This window comes from Myodes glareolus, chromosome 24, assembly GCF_982192425.1.
Source record: "Myodes glareolus chromosome 24, mMyoGla1.1, whole genome shotgun sequence".
Taxonomy (NCBI): Eukaryota; Metazoa; Chordata; class Mammalia; order Rodentia; family Cricetidae; genus Myodes; species Myodes glareolus.
In genome coordinates, this window is record NC_142049.1 from 22,583,068 (window position 1) to 22,603,295 (window position 20,228).

At 48.6% G+C, this 20,228-nt stretch overlaps 1 protein-coding gene across 1 annotated transcript in view; it reads right to left on the minus strand.

The window, feature by feature from the left end:
• Positions 1 to 14,738, minus strand: part of Fam174b (family with sequence similarity 174 member B) — a 43,863-nt gene extending 29,125 nt beyond the window's left edge. Inside the window, exon 1 of the mRNA XM_048434833.3 lies at positions 14,217 to 14,738. Within this exon, the coding sequence (XP_048290790.2) occupies positions 14,217 to 14,545 (329 nt within the window). The 5' untranslated portion in view covers positions 14,546 to 14,738. The remainder of the gene's footprint in view (positions 1 to 14,216) is intronic.
• Between the last annotated feature and the right edge of the window lie 5,490 nt (positions 14,739 to 20,228).

Here is a 20,228-nt window from a genome sequence, read left to right on the forward strand (position 1 = left end):
ACTTCACACTCTCTAGGATCAAAAGGAGCCAGCAGCCAAGGTTAGCAAGGATATGAAGAAACTGTGTCCTCCGTATTGCTTCTAGCGAGACACAGTATAGTATGTCATCATCTTCAACAACCATCATCGTTCTTTAAAACGCTAAGCACAGACATTACCAAATGACCTAGAAGGTCTTCCCTTAGCTCCATACCCAAGAGGAATTAAATCATACGTCCACACAAACACATGCAAATGTTCAGGGCAGCATTGCTCGTAACGGCCAAAAAGCAGAAATAGTTCAAATATTTATCCACTGAGAATATAGCATCTTAGGTGCTTTTCGATTGCTGTGAGAAGACGCAATAACTGAAGAAGAAAAAGGTTATTGGGGGCTTGCAGTTTCATGACCGTTGTGGCAGAGAGCATGGTAGCAGGCAGGCAGTCATGGTTCTAAAGCTGTAGCTGGGAGTTTATATCCTGATGGACAAGTAAGAGGCAGCAAGAGGGCCAATTGGGAATGGGATGGACTTCTGAACCCTCAAGGCCCACCCCCATGACACACCTCCTCCAACAAGGCCACACTTCATAACCCTTCCCAAGTGGGTCCATCAAGTAGGGACCAAACATTCAAATACATGAGCCTGTGGGTCCATTCTCGTTCAGACCACCACAAATGGATAAATGAAGGTGGCATACAGAACTGGAGAGAGGGCGCCACAGTTAAAGGCATATACAGCTCCTGCAGAGAACCCGAATTTGGTCCCCAACACTCACATCGGGCAGCTAAAAATCACCTGTAACTCTAGCTGTGGGCGAATCCAATACCTCTGACCTCCGCACTCACATGCAAATATCCCAACACAGACACCCACATATACCCATAATTTTTAAATGTAGATTGATCCTGAAAAAGACAAGGTGATACGGTAACTAAATAGGAAGCTACTACGGAGGAGGGGGAGACGGGGTACAATGAAACACCGACTAAGATGAACCCTGAGAAAACAGTGCTGAGTAGAACAGACCACATGTGATGTGACTGCAGCCACGTGTCAGTCCAAAGAGAGACGCCACAGACTGGGGAGTCAATCAGCGGTCGCCCAGAGCTGGGAAAGGCGTATGAAGAGTGAGCCTGGACAGATGCAGGGTTTCAGCCTGGAGTGATGAACATATTCTAAAACTGACCTTAGTGATGAATGCATAACTCTATAAAATAACCTGAACGACACAGTGTTGAATGTTTTAAAGGGTGAACTGTGGAGACGGTGAAGTAAATCTCGGTGACGGTGTGCATGCATGTGTGTGTGCGTGCGTGAGAGAGTGAGACAGAGACAGAGACTATTATATTAACTTGTCTCTATATTCACAATCTTTCTGGAAATATTCACAAGAAATTGACAGTATCTAGTTAAAAATAGCTTATGAACGTGAAAATTTTTTTAACTATCTATTCCTATTCCTTGTACAGTCTGAACCGCATGAATACACTATCTGTTTTGAATTTTGCTGTTTTGAGATGGGCTCAGGCTGGCCTCAAACTTGCTTTACAGCCAGGTATTACCCTGAATTCTGCCTCCTGCATCTGTGTCCTGAGTGTTGAGATAACAGGCAGGAACCATCTTCCCGATTTTATGAACCCGGGCATTCATGCGTGCTACACAAGCATTCTACCAACTGAACTACACACAGTCCTCAGACCAAGATCTGTGTTTTAAAGAAGTAAATAAATGCCAAAAATTCAAAGCAGATCACTAAATTCGAAATGGACCCGGCTGCCCCTCCTGGAACCCACCCAGGGTTGGCATGGTTACTCCAGCTGACTGTGTTCCCCTGACCGGGAGACTTTAGGGGTCACATTCAGCAGCTGAACACTCCTCCACCTCAGCTATATCCATCATGAAGTCCCTAAAGCCTTACTGTAGCTGGAAGCTAAGGATGGTGTCACCTCTGACATGAGGAAAACTCAGTCGAGAAAATGGAACCAGAATGTGGGAGTTGGGGAGACCAAGCAAGCAGCTGCGGAGCGTAACTAGGGGTGCACCCTGCAGGTGACCCTTGATGCCTGGGTTGCAGCCAGGGTTCTAAGGACATATCCGACTTCTGATCTCTCTTCTGCACCTGCTCCTCAGAACATGAAAAGTCACTGGGCCTTCCCTAGAAAAGCAACTAAACTTAAAGAAATGGTAGAATTAGAACCCAGCATCCCCCCCCATCTTTCCAGTCATGGCCTCTGCAGGATTCCTTACAGAAGAGGTACCAGAGTCCCAGGTTAGCTGGGGCCTCGATAGAAAAAGCCACCATTGCCTGTTACCGATGCACCCTTCCCCCAGCAAGCTGCCCTGAGCACAGCACATGTGTTGGGAGCCATGTGGCCTAGTTTCGGACCAGTATATGAGCACTTGGCCAACGAGTCTCCAGACGAGGCAAAAGCCACAGGGACAGTCTCACTTAGCAAGAACTTCAGTGGACTTCGGGACAGCACAGAATACTGCTGGGACCATGCAGCCTGCGTGCTCTCTCACAGAACTGATGATTCTCTTGGCAGTTTTAGTATGATTTTATCAACCATGCGTGGGACAGATGTGATCATTCATGGAAACCCCATTTTTTTCTCAAACGTTTTCCCCTAAGATTTCTTGGGAGCTGATGCTTCTCAGGTTTCTTGTCCTGGGATGCCAGCTGCCACTGCAGACCCCGGGAGCTGTTCTGATTCAGTGCTGACAGGCTCCGAGGCAGGTCACTCCTATTTCTGCAAATATGCTTAGAGTAAGACTGTTGTTCTTGAAAATGTATGCCTACGTTTATCACCTCTAGTTCTGTAAAGGCAGGATGTACTGGCTCAATATTTTGCCAAGCTAGCAAAATGATAAGTATCGGTTTTGGTTTAAAGACGTTTCGATGTAAAAGTTGAGGGGGAAAAAAACATATTTGACATATTTGTTTTTGCCGGAGGTTAACATTGGAGGCTGGGAAAAACTTGTTAGTATGAAAAAAAAATGCTTGTTCTGATACATAAATAAAGATGTCTGGAGCTATTTGGGACTGGCCACTTGTACGAAATTCATCTGGTGGTCAGACAGTTCGTTTCTTCAAGCCAACGCCCCTTCCCCATCTCAGGAACCTTCCCCTGAACCCAGGCTGCAGCAGGACCGCAGAATCCAGGAGCTCCATCTGACAAGTGCCCGCCCTATGAGGTAGTCTCAACGAGCCAGTAATATCTGAATCTCATCTTGCTCTACCCCAGATGGGCAAGTTCAATTAAACACGGTCACATGAAACATGGGATTGTCCCTTTACTGCAGCAATGACTTTAGGATCTCCAGCAGCCGGGCTCTGCCTCAGCCGCTCGGCCTGGACCTCCTGGGGGCTGTGTTGAGAGTCTTTGTGGGCACCCACTCCTCACCCGGTCAGGGTGCTGCTCCTCCCCATGCTGCTGCCCCAAAGGACCAGCATGGACCCAGCCCTGTGACTCACAGCAGCAAGTCAACAAGTCAAATGCCACCGTGCCCTGTAAAGACAGGGAACCCTTGAAGTGGAAATGGTGTGACGTAAGCATGGGAACAAACAGATGACAGATGGTGACTAAGCACTGCCTTCAAATCAAAGGCCCCAGGAGCAGTGCCTGGAGGCACTGAAACAGGGTCAAGGTGCTCGGCTGACAGGCCTGATCACCTGAGTTAGATCTCTGGGCCCCACATGATGGGAGGGAAATACCAACTCCCACAAGTCTCCTACACAGACCCACCGCAGCACATGCTCACCTACATGTGCAAATAAACACACAATAAAAAAAATGCAAAAACAGCACACACACTTGTGCACCCACACAATAAATCCACAAATGTAAAAATAATGATAAAAAGATCAATGTCATGCCCAGTGTAAAGGGGGTGGCAGCAGCCAGCTCCTGTCCCTTCCTGGGCTGAGGTCCACCGCCACTACACCCCCATGCATTCTCACCCAGCAAGAGAAGAGAGACCCCAAATTTTTACATTAAGTATGCTTGGCTCTCCCAGTTTTCAAAATCAGTATCAGATCAAAACCAAACAGACCAGCCTACCTGTCTGTGGCCTGAATTTGCAAGTCCCAAGCCTTCTGTTGGCAAAATTTGTCTCGGCTTCTTAGCTGTGGTTTATATGGTCTTGAGTGCCAAGCATGGGTGATATTTAATAATTCCACTCTAAGCCTATGAGCCCTGGCAGATGTAATAATAGGCCCATCAGTCAGGATCCCCCTCCTTCTTCCCTGGCAATTTTGCCATGATCAGCAAACCAATCTGCTTCCTGTCTCCACTCCTTTGGGATTGGAAAAATGGTACCAACTGTAGATAGATCCCAACGCAGGCGGTCAGGACCGCGGCCTTAGGCGTTAGACGACACGAGCCAGACAACTCATAAGATCTCAACTACAGATCTAGGAGCTTCCAATCCAACTGCCCCCTGACCCGTCACCCTCACACTTTGCAGGATGGTCTCTCTTGTCCTCCCAAACAGATACAGCACACCCTGAGTCTGCAAATGCTTTTTTTTCTCTCAGCATCACTCAGCCCTCCGGCCCTGCCAACTGCTTCTTCCAACACCTTTTCCGGGTCTCCTTAGACACCATGCACCCCCATTGCACCCAATCGCTCTTCAGCCACTCACTCCGTACCTAAGAACTCCTTTGCACTCTTTTGAAAACGGTCCTTTAATTTTTCACCCTGTATTCAATTATCCCTCAGCTTCCTCCAGCAGGCCAAATCCTCTGGAAAGCATTGGGTGTTTCCAAATATATCTCAACAGAAGAAGCATGAGTTGGACCCTTCTCCTTCCCCTTCCCCATTCAGCTCTTGCCTTTAAGTGAGACACATCCACACTCAGTGACTTGATTTGCTCACCTGTAAAATGGGAACCCCAATAAAGCACCCTTACCTGGAGCAGGAAACATTAACCGCCCAGCACAGAACTATGTAACAATGAGGTCCTCAGGGAAGATAGTTCTGTTTCAGGTTATCTATCTCAGAATTCCAGGTTACCGTCCATTGCTGACTTGGCAAAGTCATGCAGGAACCTGAAGCAGCTACTCACATCCACAGTCAAAGAGCAAAGAGGATGGATGCATGTATGTCTGCTGTTCAGTTCATTTTTGCAATTCCTAGGCAATCCAGGACCCACAGCAGACTAGTTCCCACAGCCGCCAATGCAATCAAGACAACCCCTTACAGACATGCCTGTAGGCCAATCTGACCCCAAAAATGATTCACTGGGGCTCTCTTCTCCGACGATTTGAAACTGTGCTGACAGCTAGAATTAACCTTTCCACTTGCTTGTCTATCCAAGCTTGGAAGAAGCCCTCCTTCCCACTACTAAGTCCGAGTCTCCCTCCTCTACTACAGTGCCTTCCCAGGCCACTCTATCTCCAGCCAAAGTCACTTGGCTTTGTTTGTGACTCCCCCATTGTGACTCCATGCTTCCTTCCCACCAGATAACAATAAAGGTGCTATCTTCCCTTGCCTACTGATGTTCCTGGGTCTCTGGGGTGCTCCCTGTTCAGCACAGCACCCTGTGTTCACAGAGGCACTTGGGAAACATTAGAAAGAATGCGCTTTCTCTTCAGTCAAACTTTCTCCTTGCTGCTGGGGCTAAGTGTTAGAGAGACCCATTTGACAGGCCAAAGGCAGCCTGCCATATCCTGGTGGCCCAGAGAGAGCGCACAGCTGAGCATACAAACGCCTGGGGTTACAGCTCTCCTAGCTACGGGTTTCTGTTCCAACTGTGCAGTGCAGAAGTGGGGGCGGGGAGGGGGGTTCTGCAGAAGCAGAGCCCTGAATGTGAGAAAGCTCACACCTGAGAGGTTACAGAGCCCAAGGCCTCCCAGATCTGGGGGAACACTGCCGGGAGTCCTCTGTATCACCGCTCTCCTCTGAGCCACGCCTACCTAGAACGGTCTTCCTCTTCCCCCACAGCCCCAGAATATAAACATGAAGTTTGGATTCCTTGCAGACTGCCCTTAGATTAGGAGATATTATTGTTGCTTTTTAAGTGAAACCATAAAAATGAACATGATTTTAAAGGCCTGCTCCCAGAATGTCCCCTTGCAAAGGTTCAGACCTAAGCATGCACAAGAAAACTAAACAAACAACTCAAGAAGCTACTGCTTAAATCCAGGAGGGTTTCCCTTCTGGTGGGACACATTCACCCCATCCTAGCCCAGCCAATCCCATTCCCACTTAGCCTTACACATGTCTGGTATCACAAGAACCTACACCGGCAAGAGTATGTGTGCCAGGGCGTCTATGGAACGCCATGTAAGCCAGGGGCTCAGGGTTACATTAAAGAGGGATTTGTTCTTCCCTTTTCAATTTGTTAGAAGGAACTAGAGGCAGGTGCCCGTGCCTAAAAAGCCTATTCATAAGGGTGGTCACAAGATACCGTCTTTGCTGGGGAGCTGAGCAGTCAAAAGGGCTCAGCTGAGATGATTACCAATTCCACTTGAAACATGCTCGGAGGTACACACGGCTGCCTGATTATTTTGACCATATGGCTGCCTTGCTCCCGAGCAGAAACAAGACGAAAGGTCGAGCAGAAACTACCTCTGTCTTCAGAGCCATAGCTTTGGGTACTGTAGGACACTCGGCTGCTTGAAGGAGAAACTGGGATGTGGTTGGCAGGATGTTATCCTAAATATCCCACCAGGCCTCAGAAGCATGTACTGTATGTAATTAATAATGGAGAGTGGATACCTAGCATGGTTCAGAGAATGCTCACGTTGCAAACCAGAAAGCCATATCTGAGAGCAGCTCAGCCCTAGTGCCCTTGAAGCTTGTGGCTACATAAGTAATGATGATTATATGCGTTGCATGTACATGCAAACACCCAAACGGGCGTGCGCATGCGTATGTGTGTTGACACTGGTTGTCTTCCTCAATTACTGTCCACCTTGGTTTCTGAGACAGGTTCTCTCACAGAGGCTGGAGTTCATCAACTCAGCTAGGCTGGCCGGCCAGTGAGTGGAGGGGTCCTCCTGACACACCCTGCCCAGCCCTGGAGTAAGTGCTTATATTTAACTTTTCTCCTTATTATAAACAATAATAATAGAAAATTTGGGAAACACAAGGCAAGTAGGAAACTTTAGCCCCTTCTCCAGGACCTAGTTAGCAACTTGGGTATGCAAGGCGTCACCGTCTCCAGAACATGGTGGCTACTCCCTCGCCACCACACCAGGCAATGCTAGATCACCTCAACTTTGTCTTCCCGATCCCTGGGGAAGCGCCAAAACAAATCCTTTCGGATAAGAGGATTTTACAGAGATTTTGAAATAAGAAGGGGCTGCGCACGCAGTCACCAGAGACAGGAGAGAAACAGTGCCTGTGCAGTAAAACCGGGTGAGCAGCCAAGCCAGGGAGCGGGGAAGCTGCGGTTTCAATGAGCAAAGCTTCCCTGGCTGGCAGCCACATCACGGGAGAGTAAGGTTCAATTCTCAAAGCTCAATGAAAGAGATATTATAGGGGAACCCCTAGGGCAAAGGGTCTCTGTAGTCTCGGGTCTATGAGTGTCATATCTTTGAATCTACGCAAGGCTACCAGCACCCAATGTCAAAAAGGTAAGAAAAATCGGTTTTCTACTCCTACACATAGCTCCTTAAAAGAAAAAAAAATCTACCTCCTGCTCTTTCACAAAAGGCATCAAGCAGCCAATCCAGAGATGTCTGCCCACCTCCGGGATCTCCAGGATACTCACAAACATCATGTGATCACACCCACCAGAAGGTTCTCTAGAATCTTCTCTCCAGATTTGATCTCCTACCTAGAGTTTTCCTTGATAGTAAAATATTAACACATGGGGCAGGTAAAGTGGCTCAGTGAAAAACGGCTCTTGTCACCCACCCTAAGGAACTGAGTTCAGTTCCTGGGTCCCATATGGTAGAAGGGGAGAACTGACTCCAACAAGTTGTCTCTAACCTACAGAGAAAGAGAGAGAGAAAAAGAGAGAGAGAGAGAATAAGTTTTTTTGTAATAGAAAGTAAAACTAAATAAAAATCAAAAGATTTATTAATACATAGAAGCATCATGAACACTAACACTCTAAAATCAAAGCCCAATTAATTTTTGTAAGGTGCCTTGGTCCCGGTCACAGCATTTTATCACAGAAATGGAAATATAAGTAAAACAGACGGGGGGGGGGGGAAATCAGGTGAAGCATAGGTCCTGGGGTTCAGCGGGTAAAAGCATTTGCCATACAAGCATGAAAGCCAGAGTTTAGATTTCTAGAACCCACTAAAAAAAAACTGAGTGTGCCTGGGGAGATGCCTGTAACCCCACAATGGGTGGGTGGAGACAGGAGAATCAACAGGGGTTTGCTGATAAGTCATCCTTAGCTGAAAAACTAGTGAACTCCTAGATCAGGAAGATCTATCTTAAGAGAACAGAATAGAGGGCCACAGAGGAGACACCCAGCATCTTTCTTGGGCCTCCACATGTATGTATGTGTTGGCACACACACAAAAGAAGAGAGAGAAGAACGCTGTTCGGGTCCAGCAGACACTAAAGAAATGGAGACCAAAGCAAGGAGATGCTACAGTATACCCGACACATGGGAAAGCATCAGTTATCCTAAGCGTCGGGTACAAACAAAGGAACCCCAGGCATGGCTGCACAGAGCATAACCTGGTACCCAACCAGGGAAACCGAGTAGGAGAACACAGGAATCCCATCGCCAGGGGTATGCCCTGTTTCCTACTGGTCTTCAGAAATGTCCGAAGATGCAGTGTGCATGCATGAACACATAACTCAGAACTGTAAAGGAGTCCAGGTGCCATGAATAGAATTACATAAAGGAAGAGTCGCCCACATGTACAGGTATGTGCACATGCTAATATATTTCCTTGCACATTCACATATGCATATGATTATAATTGAGTTGAATGAACCCATACTTTCATGCCGCTTTATAATCTGCTTCATCCAACAACACATGGCCAGTATTGCTACTGTCACTGCCTTTCCCATAGTCCAAGTCTTATCCAGTTCACACCACCACCGTCCCACGTCATTGCTTTTAGCAGCTCTAGAGGATTATGTATTCTGTACCTGCCCTGTGGCTGTTACATTGCCCTATGCTGACATAGCCCTTAAGAAAGGGCTTTTTCGGCTCACAGTTTGAAGGTACAGTGCAGCACGGTGGGGACATCATTGTGGCAGGAGCATGGGGCACCGGTCACACGGCACCCGCAGTCAGGAAACTGATGCTCAGCTCAGTCTCCCCTTTCACTCCATAGCACCCCAGCCCAGACCACAGGGCTGACCATATTTAAGGTGTATCCACTCACCTCAACAAACCCTATCTAGGAGCTCCATCACAGATCTAAAGGTTCATCCTCTGGACGGTTCTGAAGTCTGTCAAGTTGACACTCAGTATTAAGTCGTCACAGACTACCATATTCTTTTAAACAGTGTCATTTGCTGGATATGTCTTGGTTTTCGGGTTTTGTTTCAGCAAGGCCACACTGTGTCCCAGTTGGCTTCCAACTCATGATCCTCCTGCCTCTACCTCCTCAATATTGAAATTACAGGTGTCCACCACCACACTCACCTCTACGTAAGTTATTTAAAATGTTTCACTATGAGACAGAACTGCTCTGAGAATCCCAACATGCGTGCATTTCATCTTCTCCTGATTGTTAGCATCAGAATAAGAACATCAAAGTGAAAAACAGGTGGACGCTAGCGGAGCAGCTACCTAACTAAAAGTTCCTGGCTTTCACGACATGGATCTTCCCTTCTACTAAACTTGGATCCAAGTATTTTCTGTTGTCTAGCAAGGTGACTCCATCAGGGAAGACAAGTAGGAAGACAGAGCACTAATTTAAAAGCAAAACTACCACACTCTCTTCCCCAGTTTTTCTGCATGGCTAGGACAATGAACAGGTACCACCCAAACCCCTACCCCATAGGCATCCCACACTGGCTGTGCAAATAGTCACAGGGGACACTTGGAGAGTCGTCAACAATGTAAAATACTTGGGAGGTCAACATTCTTTTGCTAAAAATATCTTTATTAAATGCCAGCCTATTCTTGGAATGACACTAGGTGCTAGGGAGTCACGGAAGCCCTGCCCTTGGCAGTCGGCAGCCTGGTACTGCAGAGGGACAGGAAATTCAAAACTCAAGTGGGTTTGGGGAGCTTGAGTGAAGGAGGCCTGACCAAGGAGTCTTCCCAAGTGAAAAGACAAGACAGTCAACAATGAGCTAGTTGAATAGACTTGGCATCCCAGGGGATCCCAGCGAAAGGCAGAGTGGGACACATATCCAGCCAATCTCTCTCTTTTCCAGAGACCAGCAAGTGAGCATCTGTTCTCCACCCTGACCTCCTGGTTACGATGGCCTGCCTCACCGCAGGTCCACAGCACTGGGGCCCAGATACCTCTGAAACCGTGAGCTCAGATCCACAGTTTGTGCTCAGACGCCATTTTTATCAGGATTTTTGATGCAGCAGCGTGAAAAACCAACACAGTATTTTCCCCTAACTTTCTGAGTTCGTGGTACATTTTACACAACCAGAGCCTTCCGCAACACATGAGAAACTAGAGTCGAGCATGGTGGCTCGTGCCCGAAATCTTAGCACTTGGGAGGCTGAGACAGGAGGTATATTGGCTGGCTTTGGGTGTCAATTTGACACAAGCTAGAGTCGTCGAAGAGGAAGGAGACTCGGTTGAGGAAATGCCTCCATGAGATCCCTCTGTGAGGCATTTTCTCCTTTACTGATCAGTGAGAGGGGGGCCAGACCATGGTTCTCTAAGAAAGTGGCTGAGTAAGCCAGGGGAAGCCAGTAAGCAGCACTCCTCCATGGCCTCTGCATCAGCTCCTGCCTCCGGGATCCTGATCTGTTTGAGTCCTTGTCCCAGCTTCCTTCAGTGATGAACAGCAATGCTGAAGTAGAAGCCAAATAAACCCTTTCTTCCCCAACTTGCTCTATGGTCATGGTGTTTTGTCGCAACAGCAGAAATTCTAATTAAGACAGAAGAATTGCTTGATCTTGAGACCAGCTTTCTAGGTTCCAAAAAGAAACACAAACCTAAAGACACAGTTAAATCTGTCAGATACGTGTGCATGTATGCAGGCTTGCTTGTACTCACGTACAAGTGTGTGTGTGTGTGTGTGTGTGTGTGTGTGTGTGAGAGAGAGAGAGAGAGAGAGAGAGAGAACATGTGCCACTGAATGACATCCCCAGCCCTAATTTTAATATATTTAACTCATACATCGAAATTGTATAATTTGAAAGAAAATACCATTACTTCAAAGACTTAGGAAAAGTCAAGCGTCCCTTAATAAATTCCAGGTGTATCTCATTATCACAGCACCTCTCAGTTCAGAAAGTTATGTTTCTGGGTCTCCATAACCACAGGTGGCTAATGGTTACCAGATTGGATAGCAAAGGAAAAACCGGGGCCTTATAGAATTGGAAAAGCCGATCCGAGAGAGAGAGAGAGAGAGAGAGAGAGAGAGAGAGAGAGAGAGAGAACCATATGATGCCACTAGAGAGCCCTTGGAGTCCAGCACAGCTAAGGGCAGAGGAGCACTGGGCAGAACTTATATAAAGATTCAAGAACAAGATACAACGCCAATCATGAAGAGACGGCCTTGCCCACAGGTCCAAGAATTTGATGTAGGCGATTGAGAGAATCAAAGAATGAGACCCTCACTCCAGCAGAAGAGGGAGCATGCAGTGCGGAGCAACAGGAGTCAGCCAGGAACCCCAGCCTAAAGAACATCACTGTGACCCAGGAGAGAAGCGGAAGGCGCAGCCCAGGTGAATGCGGTGGCGAGTGGGACCACTTCACCAGGCAACGTTTAAACAGGAACAAAAAGAATTCCTTGGGAATTCTGGGTGATTGGAAGACCAGGACTCAGGGCCGACAGCTAAGTAATGGAAAAGAAGCAGGTACAAAAGACCCCTAACCCAGCTGAGCAGCCCAGTTGCTCTGGAAGCTCAGTTAATCCAGTCCACAGGGGAGCATGGCTATAGACCACAGTCACAGAACAGCGCATCCCACAGCAGAGTCGAGGTGCAGCCCCGCCTTCAGCCAGACAGAACCATGGGGTGTTCTGAAACCCAATACTTGTCCCACACTCCGAGGAGCACCATCTCCAAGAGAACGCTAGAGGACTGGGCACCATCAAGGCCCTTCTTCCCTGCTGTAAAAGCGCCACGGATCCAATCTCCATCAGAATCCTGATTGGCAGTTCTCTGCCTGGAGACTCAACTAACAAGCCTGCCTTCCCAGGAAGAGGATACTGATCATAACCAGAAGCCGTTTATCTTCTGAAGTGGTCTCCTTCCTTCCACACCCAAGCCAAGGACTCTCCCTTCCAGGCCTGAGTGCCACACTTCCTACTTAAACTCATAGCCCTGCCCCCCCCAACACACACATCTGGCCACACGATGCCTTGTCTTCTCTCCCCACTCTTGGGTAATAGAGAGCAGACTGGCAAAATAGTTCAAATGCCTTCTTTTAAAAGTACACAGCTGTGTGGGCTGGGACTATTTTGAGCTAAATGCTTCAGACCTCCAGGCGCAGAGCTGCTTGCTCTAGACGTTCGCGGACTCCAAGGGAACAGTGAGGAAATCAGTAAAAGACGTCGCTGCCTCAGCTGAACGCCAGCCCCTCCTTCTGCACAGAAACACTAAGACGAACTGGGCATCTCACCCTTGAGGACTCTTCGCTGTGCATGCGAACTGGGCAATGCAGCATGGTGAGATAAAGGGTGTAGTGGCGAGACACAAGGTTAGGGCTGGGCAGGCCAGATAAGAAAGCAACGGCCCCATTCAGCTGTCCACGAAAACCACTCAGGGTCCAGCATGCGGTCTTGGAAGACGCAGAAGATAAATCCAACCAGGGATAGAAAAACACAAGCCAGGGCCATGGGTATAAAAGGAAAAAGCAAGAGATAAAAACAAGACTCAGAAGAACTGGTTAAGAGAGGCAAGGTGAACTGGGCCGGTGTATAAGGGCCCAAACACCTCACATAGGTAATTCTATGCCTAGGCTGTGGCTACAAAGATCCAGTGAGGTTCATCAACAAGAATGAGGGAAGTGGGAAAGTTGGGGTGAGTCAAAGCAGGAAGTGGTAAGGGAACACGGGACCACAGACCCTCTTCTCTGTTCTCAGAGGACCGGCATTTCATCATATGGGCCCCAAAGGAAATGCCTAGACTTAGCGTCAAAACTGACAGCACCTGTCTGCACATAGTTCCTAACCCTGACTTCCCCGGGTCTAATTGCTGCTCTTGCCCCATAGATGTTCTCCAAAGGTACAGGCCCCTTGCCCTGTCTTTGTTAGTTCATCAAAACAGTATGGGACAGAGGGTCAGAAACCACACCACACACACACACAATTTCCTGGCTGGTTGGTGGGAATAACAGGATGTATTTGGCTTTTTTCCTACAAACCAGGATTTCCCTAGCATTCCAGAGAAATGGCCAACTGACCTCTCCTGTGAACCCGCCTGCCTCACTATTCCAGGGATACTCTGAATTTCCTGGACACTTTCTCCTTGTCCTTGAACAACCTACAAAACCTCCCTGAGGTCTTCTCAGGCCCCTGTAAGTGTGCACTGGGACAGCTCAGTCTAGAAGCTCAGCAGTGGAAAGTCACCGCAGCTGTCGAGGGTCACCAAACCTCCTGAAGCCTATTATCAAATCAGGTGCATAGCAGGTGTCCCCAGGTTCCTCGGGCGTCGCTTTCTCTCCCTTTTTCTGTAGGTGAAAAGAGGGGACTAGCGGGTGAGACGACGGGGTGGAGTGGGGGAAAGAGCTGCAAATGGCAGGGGGAGAACAGGAGCGAGGTTCACGTTAGCAGAACCCTACTCCAAATTGTCCCTCCACCTGTGTAAGTTACCCCTCTTTGAATGTTACCTTGTCTGTAAAGAGGGCATAAAAATAAATTCCGCGGAAGGTGGCCGAAACTCAGAGTGTAAACTGTTGAGTAGAGTAAAGCAATGGAATCTAGGACCTGGGACACACCGAACAGCCTTCAAGGGGGAAATGGCTCCAGAAATGTGTACCTGGAAGGACCAAATACACGTGCCCGCCCTCCGGCTCCCACCCTCGCAAGGAGAGCAGAACGATGCGCGTCTGGCGGGAGCGCGCCAAGACCGAGCACCTGTGCGCGCAGGTGGGGCCGGCGCGCTGGGAGAGCAGCATGGCGACAGCGCCCGCCGAGCCAGCTGAGCAAGGCGCGGGGTGACGCGACCCACCTGAAGACGCGCAGCAGCAGGCAGGCGATGAGCAGCGCGCTGAAGGCGCACGCCACGATCACCGCCGCCTTCAGGGTGGGCAGGTCGCGAAGCAGGCTGGAGATACGGGTCACCACGGCGTCGCCGCTGCTGTTGGAGCCGCCCCCGCCCGTCACGCCGGGTCCCAGCCGGGTGGCATTCCCCAGGCTAGGCGGAAGCTGGTGCTCCGCTTCGGGCTGCGAGGCCGAGGCGGACTCGGCTGTGCGAGCGAGGACGGCGGGCGCAGCCAGGAGAGCGAGCAGCAGCAGCAGCGGCGACAGCAGCGGCGGCGGCGGCGACAGGGCGCTCATGGTGCGCTGTGCGCACGGTGCTGAGGTCTGCGTCCCGGAAGCCTGAGCCCGGGAGGCTTGCACCCAGGAATTCTGCGCCCCGGAGGCTTGCACCCCGGAGGCCTGCGCCGGGGGCTCCCGCGGCCGAGGCGGCTGCGCGGTGCTCAGCAGGAAGCTGCAGAGCCCGGAAGAACCCGCGCCGCCGCCGCCGCAGCAGCAGCAGCCACCAACACGTTGCACCGACTCATTCGACGGGCTTCGGCCCCGCGTGGGCGGGGCAGACCTCGGCTGGGTCCCCGCTGCGCTCCGCCCCTGGGTGGCCCCAGGCTGTTCGAGACCTGAGACCCCATGGAGAAATCCTAAGGGCCTGGCTCACTCAGCTCCGAGCAGTGTGCTGAGCAGCTCATGCGATTTCTCATTCAATCCAGCAGCCCCCTCTAGAAACAGGTATTCTCGTGTCCTCATTAGCTGATTTAGCACGCAGAGCCAGCTCTCGGGAGCGCGAATTTCCCACCTGGAGCTTGCAAGCATTTTACACTTCTGCTGGTGAACTAGTTTTCTGCGCTCCCACCTTTGGAAGTATTAACACCTTCTCCAGACCAGCCTGGCGTTTCAAACTCCGAGGAGTAATTGATTGTCGTGCTGTCTCTGGTATATAAACTAAATGATGCTGGGGTGGAAAATAGCTACGGACACTTCTGGGAGCCCAGGAATTGAGGCAGTGCTGAGTGCGTTTCTCGAGCTAACCCCAAGACGATCTGGGAGGCACTCCCCCAATGATAGGCAAATATTTAAACACGTAGAACAAGAACCAGAATACTCTGAACAGCTCATTTCTGGTCCTGATAGAGAGACAGACAAGTATAATGATGTATTCATTGCCTATATCTGAATAACCAAACTTCCATAATTACCCCCAAACTTAGTAGCTCACAACAGCCCATGTATATTATCTCAGACCCAAGCCTATCTGGGTTCTCCGGTTTCAAGGTGTCTTGTTAGGAGCTCCTAAGAAGGCTCACCTGTCTCTGGGCTCAGCTTCCCCAGGCAGTCAGCTCTTCACCGGCTGTGAGATCAGCGCCTCCATTCCTCCACCATCTGTCTGTCATAGGTTGTCTGTCCTGAGTTCTCTTTTTGTGTATGTGCAGGGCAGGGGAGGAGATTTCGAGACAGGACTTCTCTGTGTGTCTTTGGCTGTCCTGGAACTTGCTTTGTAGACAAGACTGGCCTCGAACTCACAAATATCCACCTGCCTCTGCCTCCCAAGTGCTGAGTTTTGGCATCTTCAAAGCATTCAAGCCCAGTTAGTAATTAAATCAGCGAGCATGATAGAAGACAATTCCATAAAACGTAATTACAGATGTGATATCCTGACACTTTTCCCTGAACCAGTTCATTAGAAGCATGCCACAGATCTCATTCACGCTTGAGGAAAGGCGACTGTAATGTTGCAAGTACCAGGAAGCTGGGAGTATTTGGGCCATCTACCAGCTCTCTGCCATATACAATGTGATGAATTTTTATTTGCTGAGGGGGGTGGTGGATGAGCAATATTCAGATTCCCAGTAGTCATTGCCCAGCAGGCACTATGTGTAATGTGTGTTTGCAAGCATGTTACAGGGATGAGAGCTAAAGAGAGCTCATATGCTCAGCATGATGGCACACACCTTTCATCCCAGCACTGAGGAGGCAGAAACAGGCAGATCCTTATGGGTTTGATGCCATTCTGGTCTATATAGTTAGTCCTATATAGCCAGAGCTACATGGTGAGACCCAGACACCCTTCTCCCCCCTCAAAAAAAAGAAAGGAAGGAAGGAAGGGAGGGAGGAAGGAAGGAAGAAAAGAAGAAAGAAAAGAAACATATGGTTAAGTTCTTCCAACTCTGAACTTGATGGAGAGTCTTCATTTTCATGACAATATACACAGAAAACTCTCCAAAGATCTGGATGTGAGGTTCATAATTCCCGAGCCTTCTCTAAAACAAGCTTCAGGTGCTGCAGCCTTGCACTCTGTTCCTTAGAAGAAAGTCCGGCATAATAGAGCACAGGTGTGCCCAAGTTAAACCCTCTCAATGAGGATGGACATTGGCTGTTGAGTAGTCAGGGTCAGAAAGGACTTAACCAGTGAATAGGAGGTTTTTAATATTTAATAAGAGTAACAGGGCCAAGTACAATACAGTCACTGAGAAAAATCCACAAGAAGGGGGAAGCAAGCTAGAGAAAAGGAGCTGCAAAGGACCTTGGTCCCATTCCTAGCACCCACATTGTGTGGTTCACAGTTAACTCCAGTTCCAGGAGTTCCAGCGCCTTCTTCTGGCCTCCCTGGGCACTGCACACAGGTGGTACACAAACAGAGAAGCAGGCACACAGACATACACATACACTAAAATAAGTATCAGACTTCTCTCCTTTTGTCACAATTTATGAGCTGTAGGTGCAATTATTTGACATTGACTTAACACCAAGAATATAGAAAGCATAAATGCTAAACTACCTTAGGAAAGTGGTATTTTAGGATCTTTAGGTCTTCCTAATTAAGGCTCACTTATACATTGCTCCATATTAGAATCCCTAAAGCATTGTGATACAAATAACTCTGTACAGTGTCCCTTTTAACATGGGAAAATAGTAACAGGCAACAGCGACCAACTTGAGTTGATATCAAATCAAGGGCTGCTGGACCCAGGTTAGGCTGTCTCCGAAACTACTCTCTACTGGAGCAGACATTCTAGAAGCATGGTCTGTGGACTCCTGGGGCTCCTCACGCCCTCTCAGGGCATCCTCAAAGTGAGAAATAATTCTAGAAGGGTGCTGAGAGGGGATTTTCCTTTTGCATTGAGCTGACGTTTGTGGCAATGTCAATAAGGGTGACAGCAAGACTCCAGGCAAGTTCTACCTGTGCCAGGTGTCATCTTCAAAGCCTTGCTCTGCACCAACACAGAGCCAATGTCCCTTCAGAATTCCCTTGATAGAGCCCCAAGATTATTAACCTTGACTCTGGGGGGCAGGACATGTTATCGTCATATGTGATAAGACAGGAAGAATCAATAAGTCGCTATTGTTTCATGCTGAGAATGGCAAAGGAGGAAAAACAGGTGTGCAATTCTTGGATCTGCGGACCAAATGGCCATTGTTTTCCCTGGAACCCCATTTGTCAGCAAAGAGTGACTGGCAGGCTTCAGAGTGGGTCTGTGGCGGGCAGTATCTCAAAAATGAAAAAAAAAAAAGCCATTGCTTCAAGGAAGTCAGCTGACAGTCTTGTGGCCAATGAGAAAATCCAAGATTTCAAGTGAAACACTGGAAATCTTAGAAAACTTGTCAACTGGGATGCTGTATGTCATGAGTCTGACATTTGCCCAGTGCCTCAAAACTTTTCTGAGTATGGAAGGATTTAAGTTAAGTCCCCACCCCAGCAACACCTCTTACTCCACCATCCTTCCTTCCCTTCCCTTCTCTTCCCTTCCCTTCCCTTCCCTTCCCTTCCCTTCCCTTCCCTTCCCTTCCCTTCCCTTCCCTTCTCTCTCTCTCTCTCTCTCTCTCTCTCTCTCTCTCTCTCTCTCTCTCTCTCTCTCTCTCTGAGACAGATAATCTATGTCTCACAGACTGACTTCAAACTTTCCATTTTCCCACCTCTATCTTCTAAGTGTTGGGATTACAGTTGTGTGCCACAGCGTCTGAATTCTTTTCAGTTTTTCAGATTTATGTGTTTTATTTTTTATGTCTGAGTGTTTTAGCTGCATGTTTGTACATGTACCTTGTGCATGCGTAGTACCCATGGAAGGCAGAAGAGGGTATCATATAAGCTGGAACTGGGCTTAAAACACCTTGTGGATCCTGGGAAAGGAACTCAGATCCGCTGCAAGAGCAACAGTGCTCTTAACTGCTAAACTATTGTAGCACAAATTCTAATTGTTATTAATAATAAAATCCTGGAGTCAGATATTAATGGGCGAAAGCCGAGAGATCAGAGAAGCAGTGTAACCAGCCAATAGAGAGGCCTTTTACCTCTACCAAATTCTCACACTGAAGGGGCGATCCTGTCTCTACCAATTCTCAGACTGCATGCTCAGATTGCTTCAAACTGCAACTCCAACTGCATCCTCAGACTGCAACTGTCTCCTCCCACCTTATATTCCTCTCTCTTCCCAGCCATATCACTCCTGTCTCCACCTCCCTAGTGTAGGATTAAAGGCATGGGATCCCAAATGCTGGGATCACCTTTGTGTGAGCTCTGTTTCTCTTTTAGACTGGATCAATTTCGAGTAGTCCAGGGTGGCCTTGAACTAACAGAGCTCTGCCTCTGTCTCCCGAGTCCTGGGATTAAAGGTGTGTGTCACCACTGCCTGGCTACTAGTGGCTTAGTTCTGCACTCTGATCTTCAGACAAGCCTTATTTGTTAAAAACATAAGCAAAACATCACTACAAACTATTGCTCCAGCTCCTTTGTGTATTTCATAGTTTATAAATAGTTCATGCAGGAACCCCTCCTAAGTACCAAATTACAAGACTGTGGCATCCAAAGTTTATGCCTTAGAGACTGTGAGATCATGGATGTTTTATAATGAAATATGTCAAAATTTAGAAGATCTGCTTAAATCAGCAAACTAATTTTCCTGAGCGGCAGATGCACATAGTTAGGAATTATTGGAGAGTGAAGGCCCACTAAAAGTGCAGAACAGACTATTGGGTGTGGAGGGCCGCAACCACATTCTCCATGACTTTCAGGGGCAGAGGTAGTTGACCTCTGTGACTTCAGGGTGTGGCAGTACACACCTTTAATCCCAACACAAGGGAGGCAGAGGTAGATTAACCTCTGACTTCAAGGGGCAGAGGCAGATTGACCTCTGTGACCTCAAGGTGTGGTAGTACACGCCTTTAATCCCTATGCCTGGGAGGCAGAGACAGATCTCTGTGAGTTCAAGGTGTTGTAGCACACGCCTTTAATAACTTTCCACTGCTGCTGTCCCTGCCTACTCCCGAGGCGTCATCTGGGTTGATGGGCAGTGGACCAATCCAAGAGTGACACGTCCGAAGCGAGGACTGTTTCCTATATAAGGGATGGGTTCCACTCATTCTGGGTCTCCGCTTTGGAAGCTTATGCTCTCTCTCAAGACGCATTAAAGCTTTTCTGCAGAAGGATCCTAAGTGTCCCGCGTCGTTCTTGCTGGCGAGACGGTAGCGCGGGACAATTGGGTACATATGGGTTTGGAAGGGAGCCGGGCTTTTATATGCATGCTAGCAAAGCGCTCTACCCCTGGTCAGCCCCGACCCAGACTAAGGGGCTTTCAGTTACTGTTCTGTTGCTGTGAAGAAACAGCAGGACCAAGGCAACTTAGAGAAGAAAGCATGTAGTTGAGAGACTCGTTACAGTTTTAGAGGTTAGTCTGTGACCATCAGGGCAGAGTGCATGATGGCAGGTCAGCGTGCACTGGAGCCATAGCGGAAAGTGTACATCTGATCTTCAAGATGGAGAGAGGGGGAGAGAGAGGGGGGGGGGGGGGGGGAGAGAGAGAGAGAGAGAGAGAGAGAGAGAGAGAGAGAGAGACTGGGCCTGGCATGGGCTATTGAAATCTCAAAGCCCCAGTGACACACCTACGACAAGGCCACACCTACCCCAACAAGGCCACACTTATTCCAACAAAGTCACACCTACAACAAGATCACACCTACTCCAACAAGGCCACACCTTCTCCAACAAGACCAC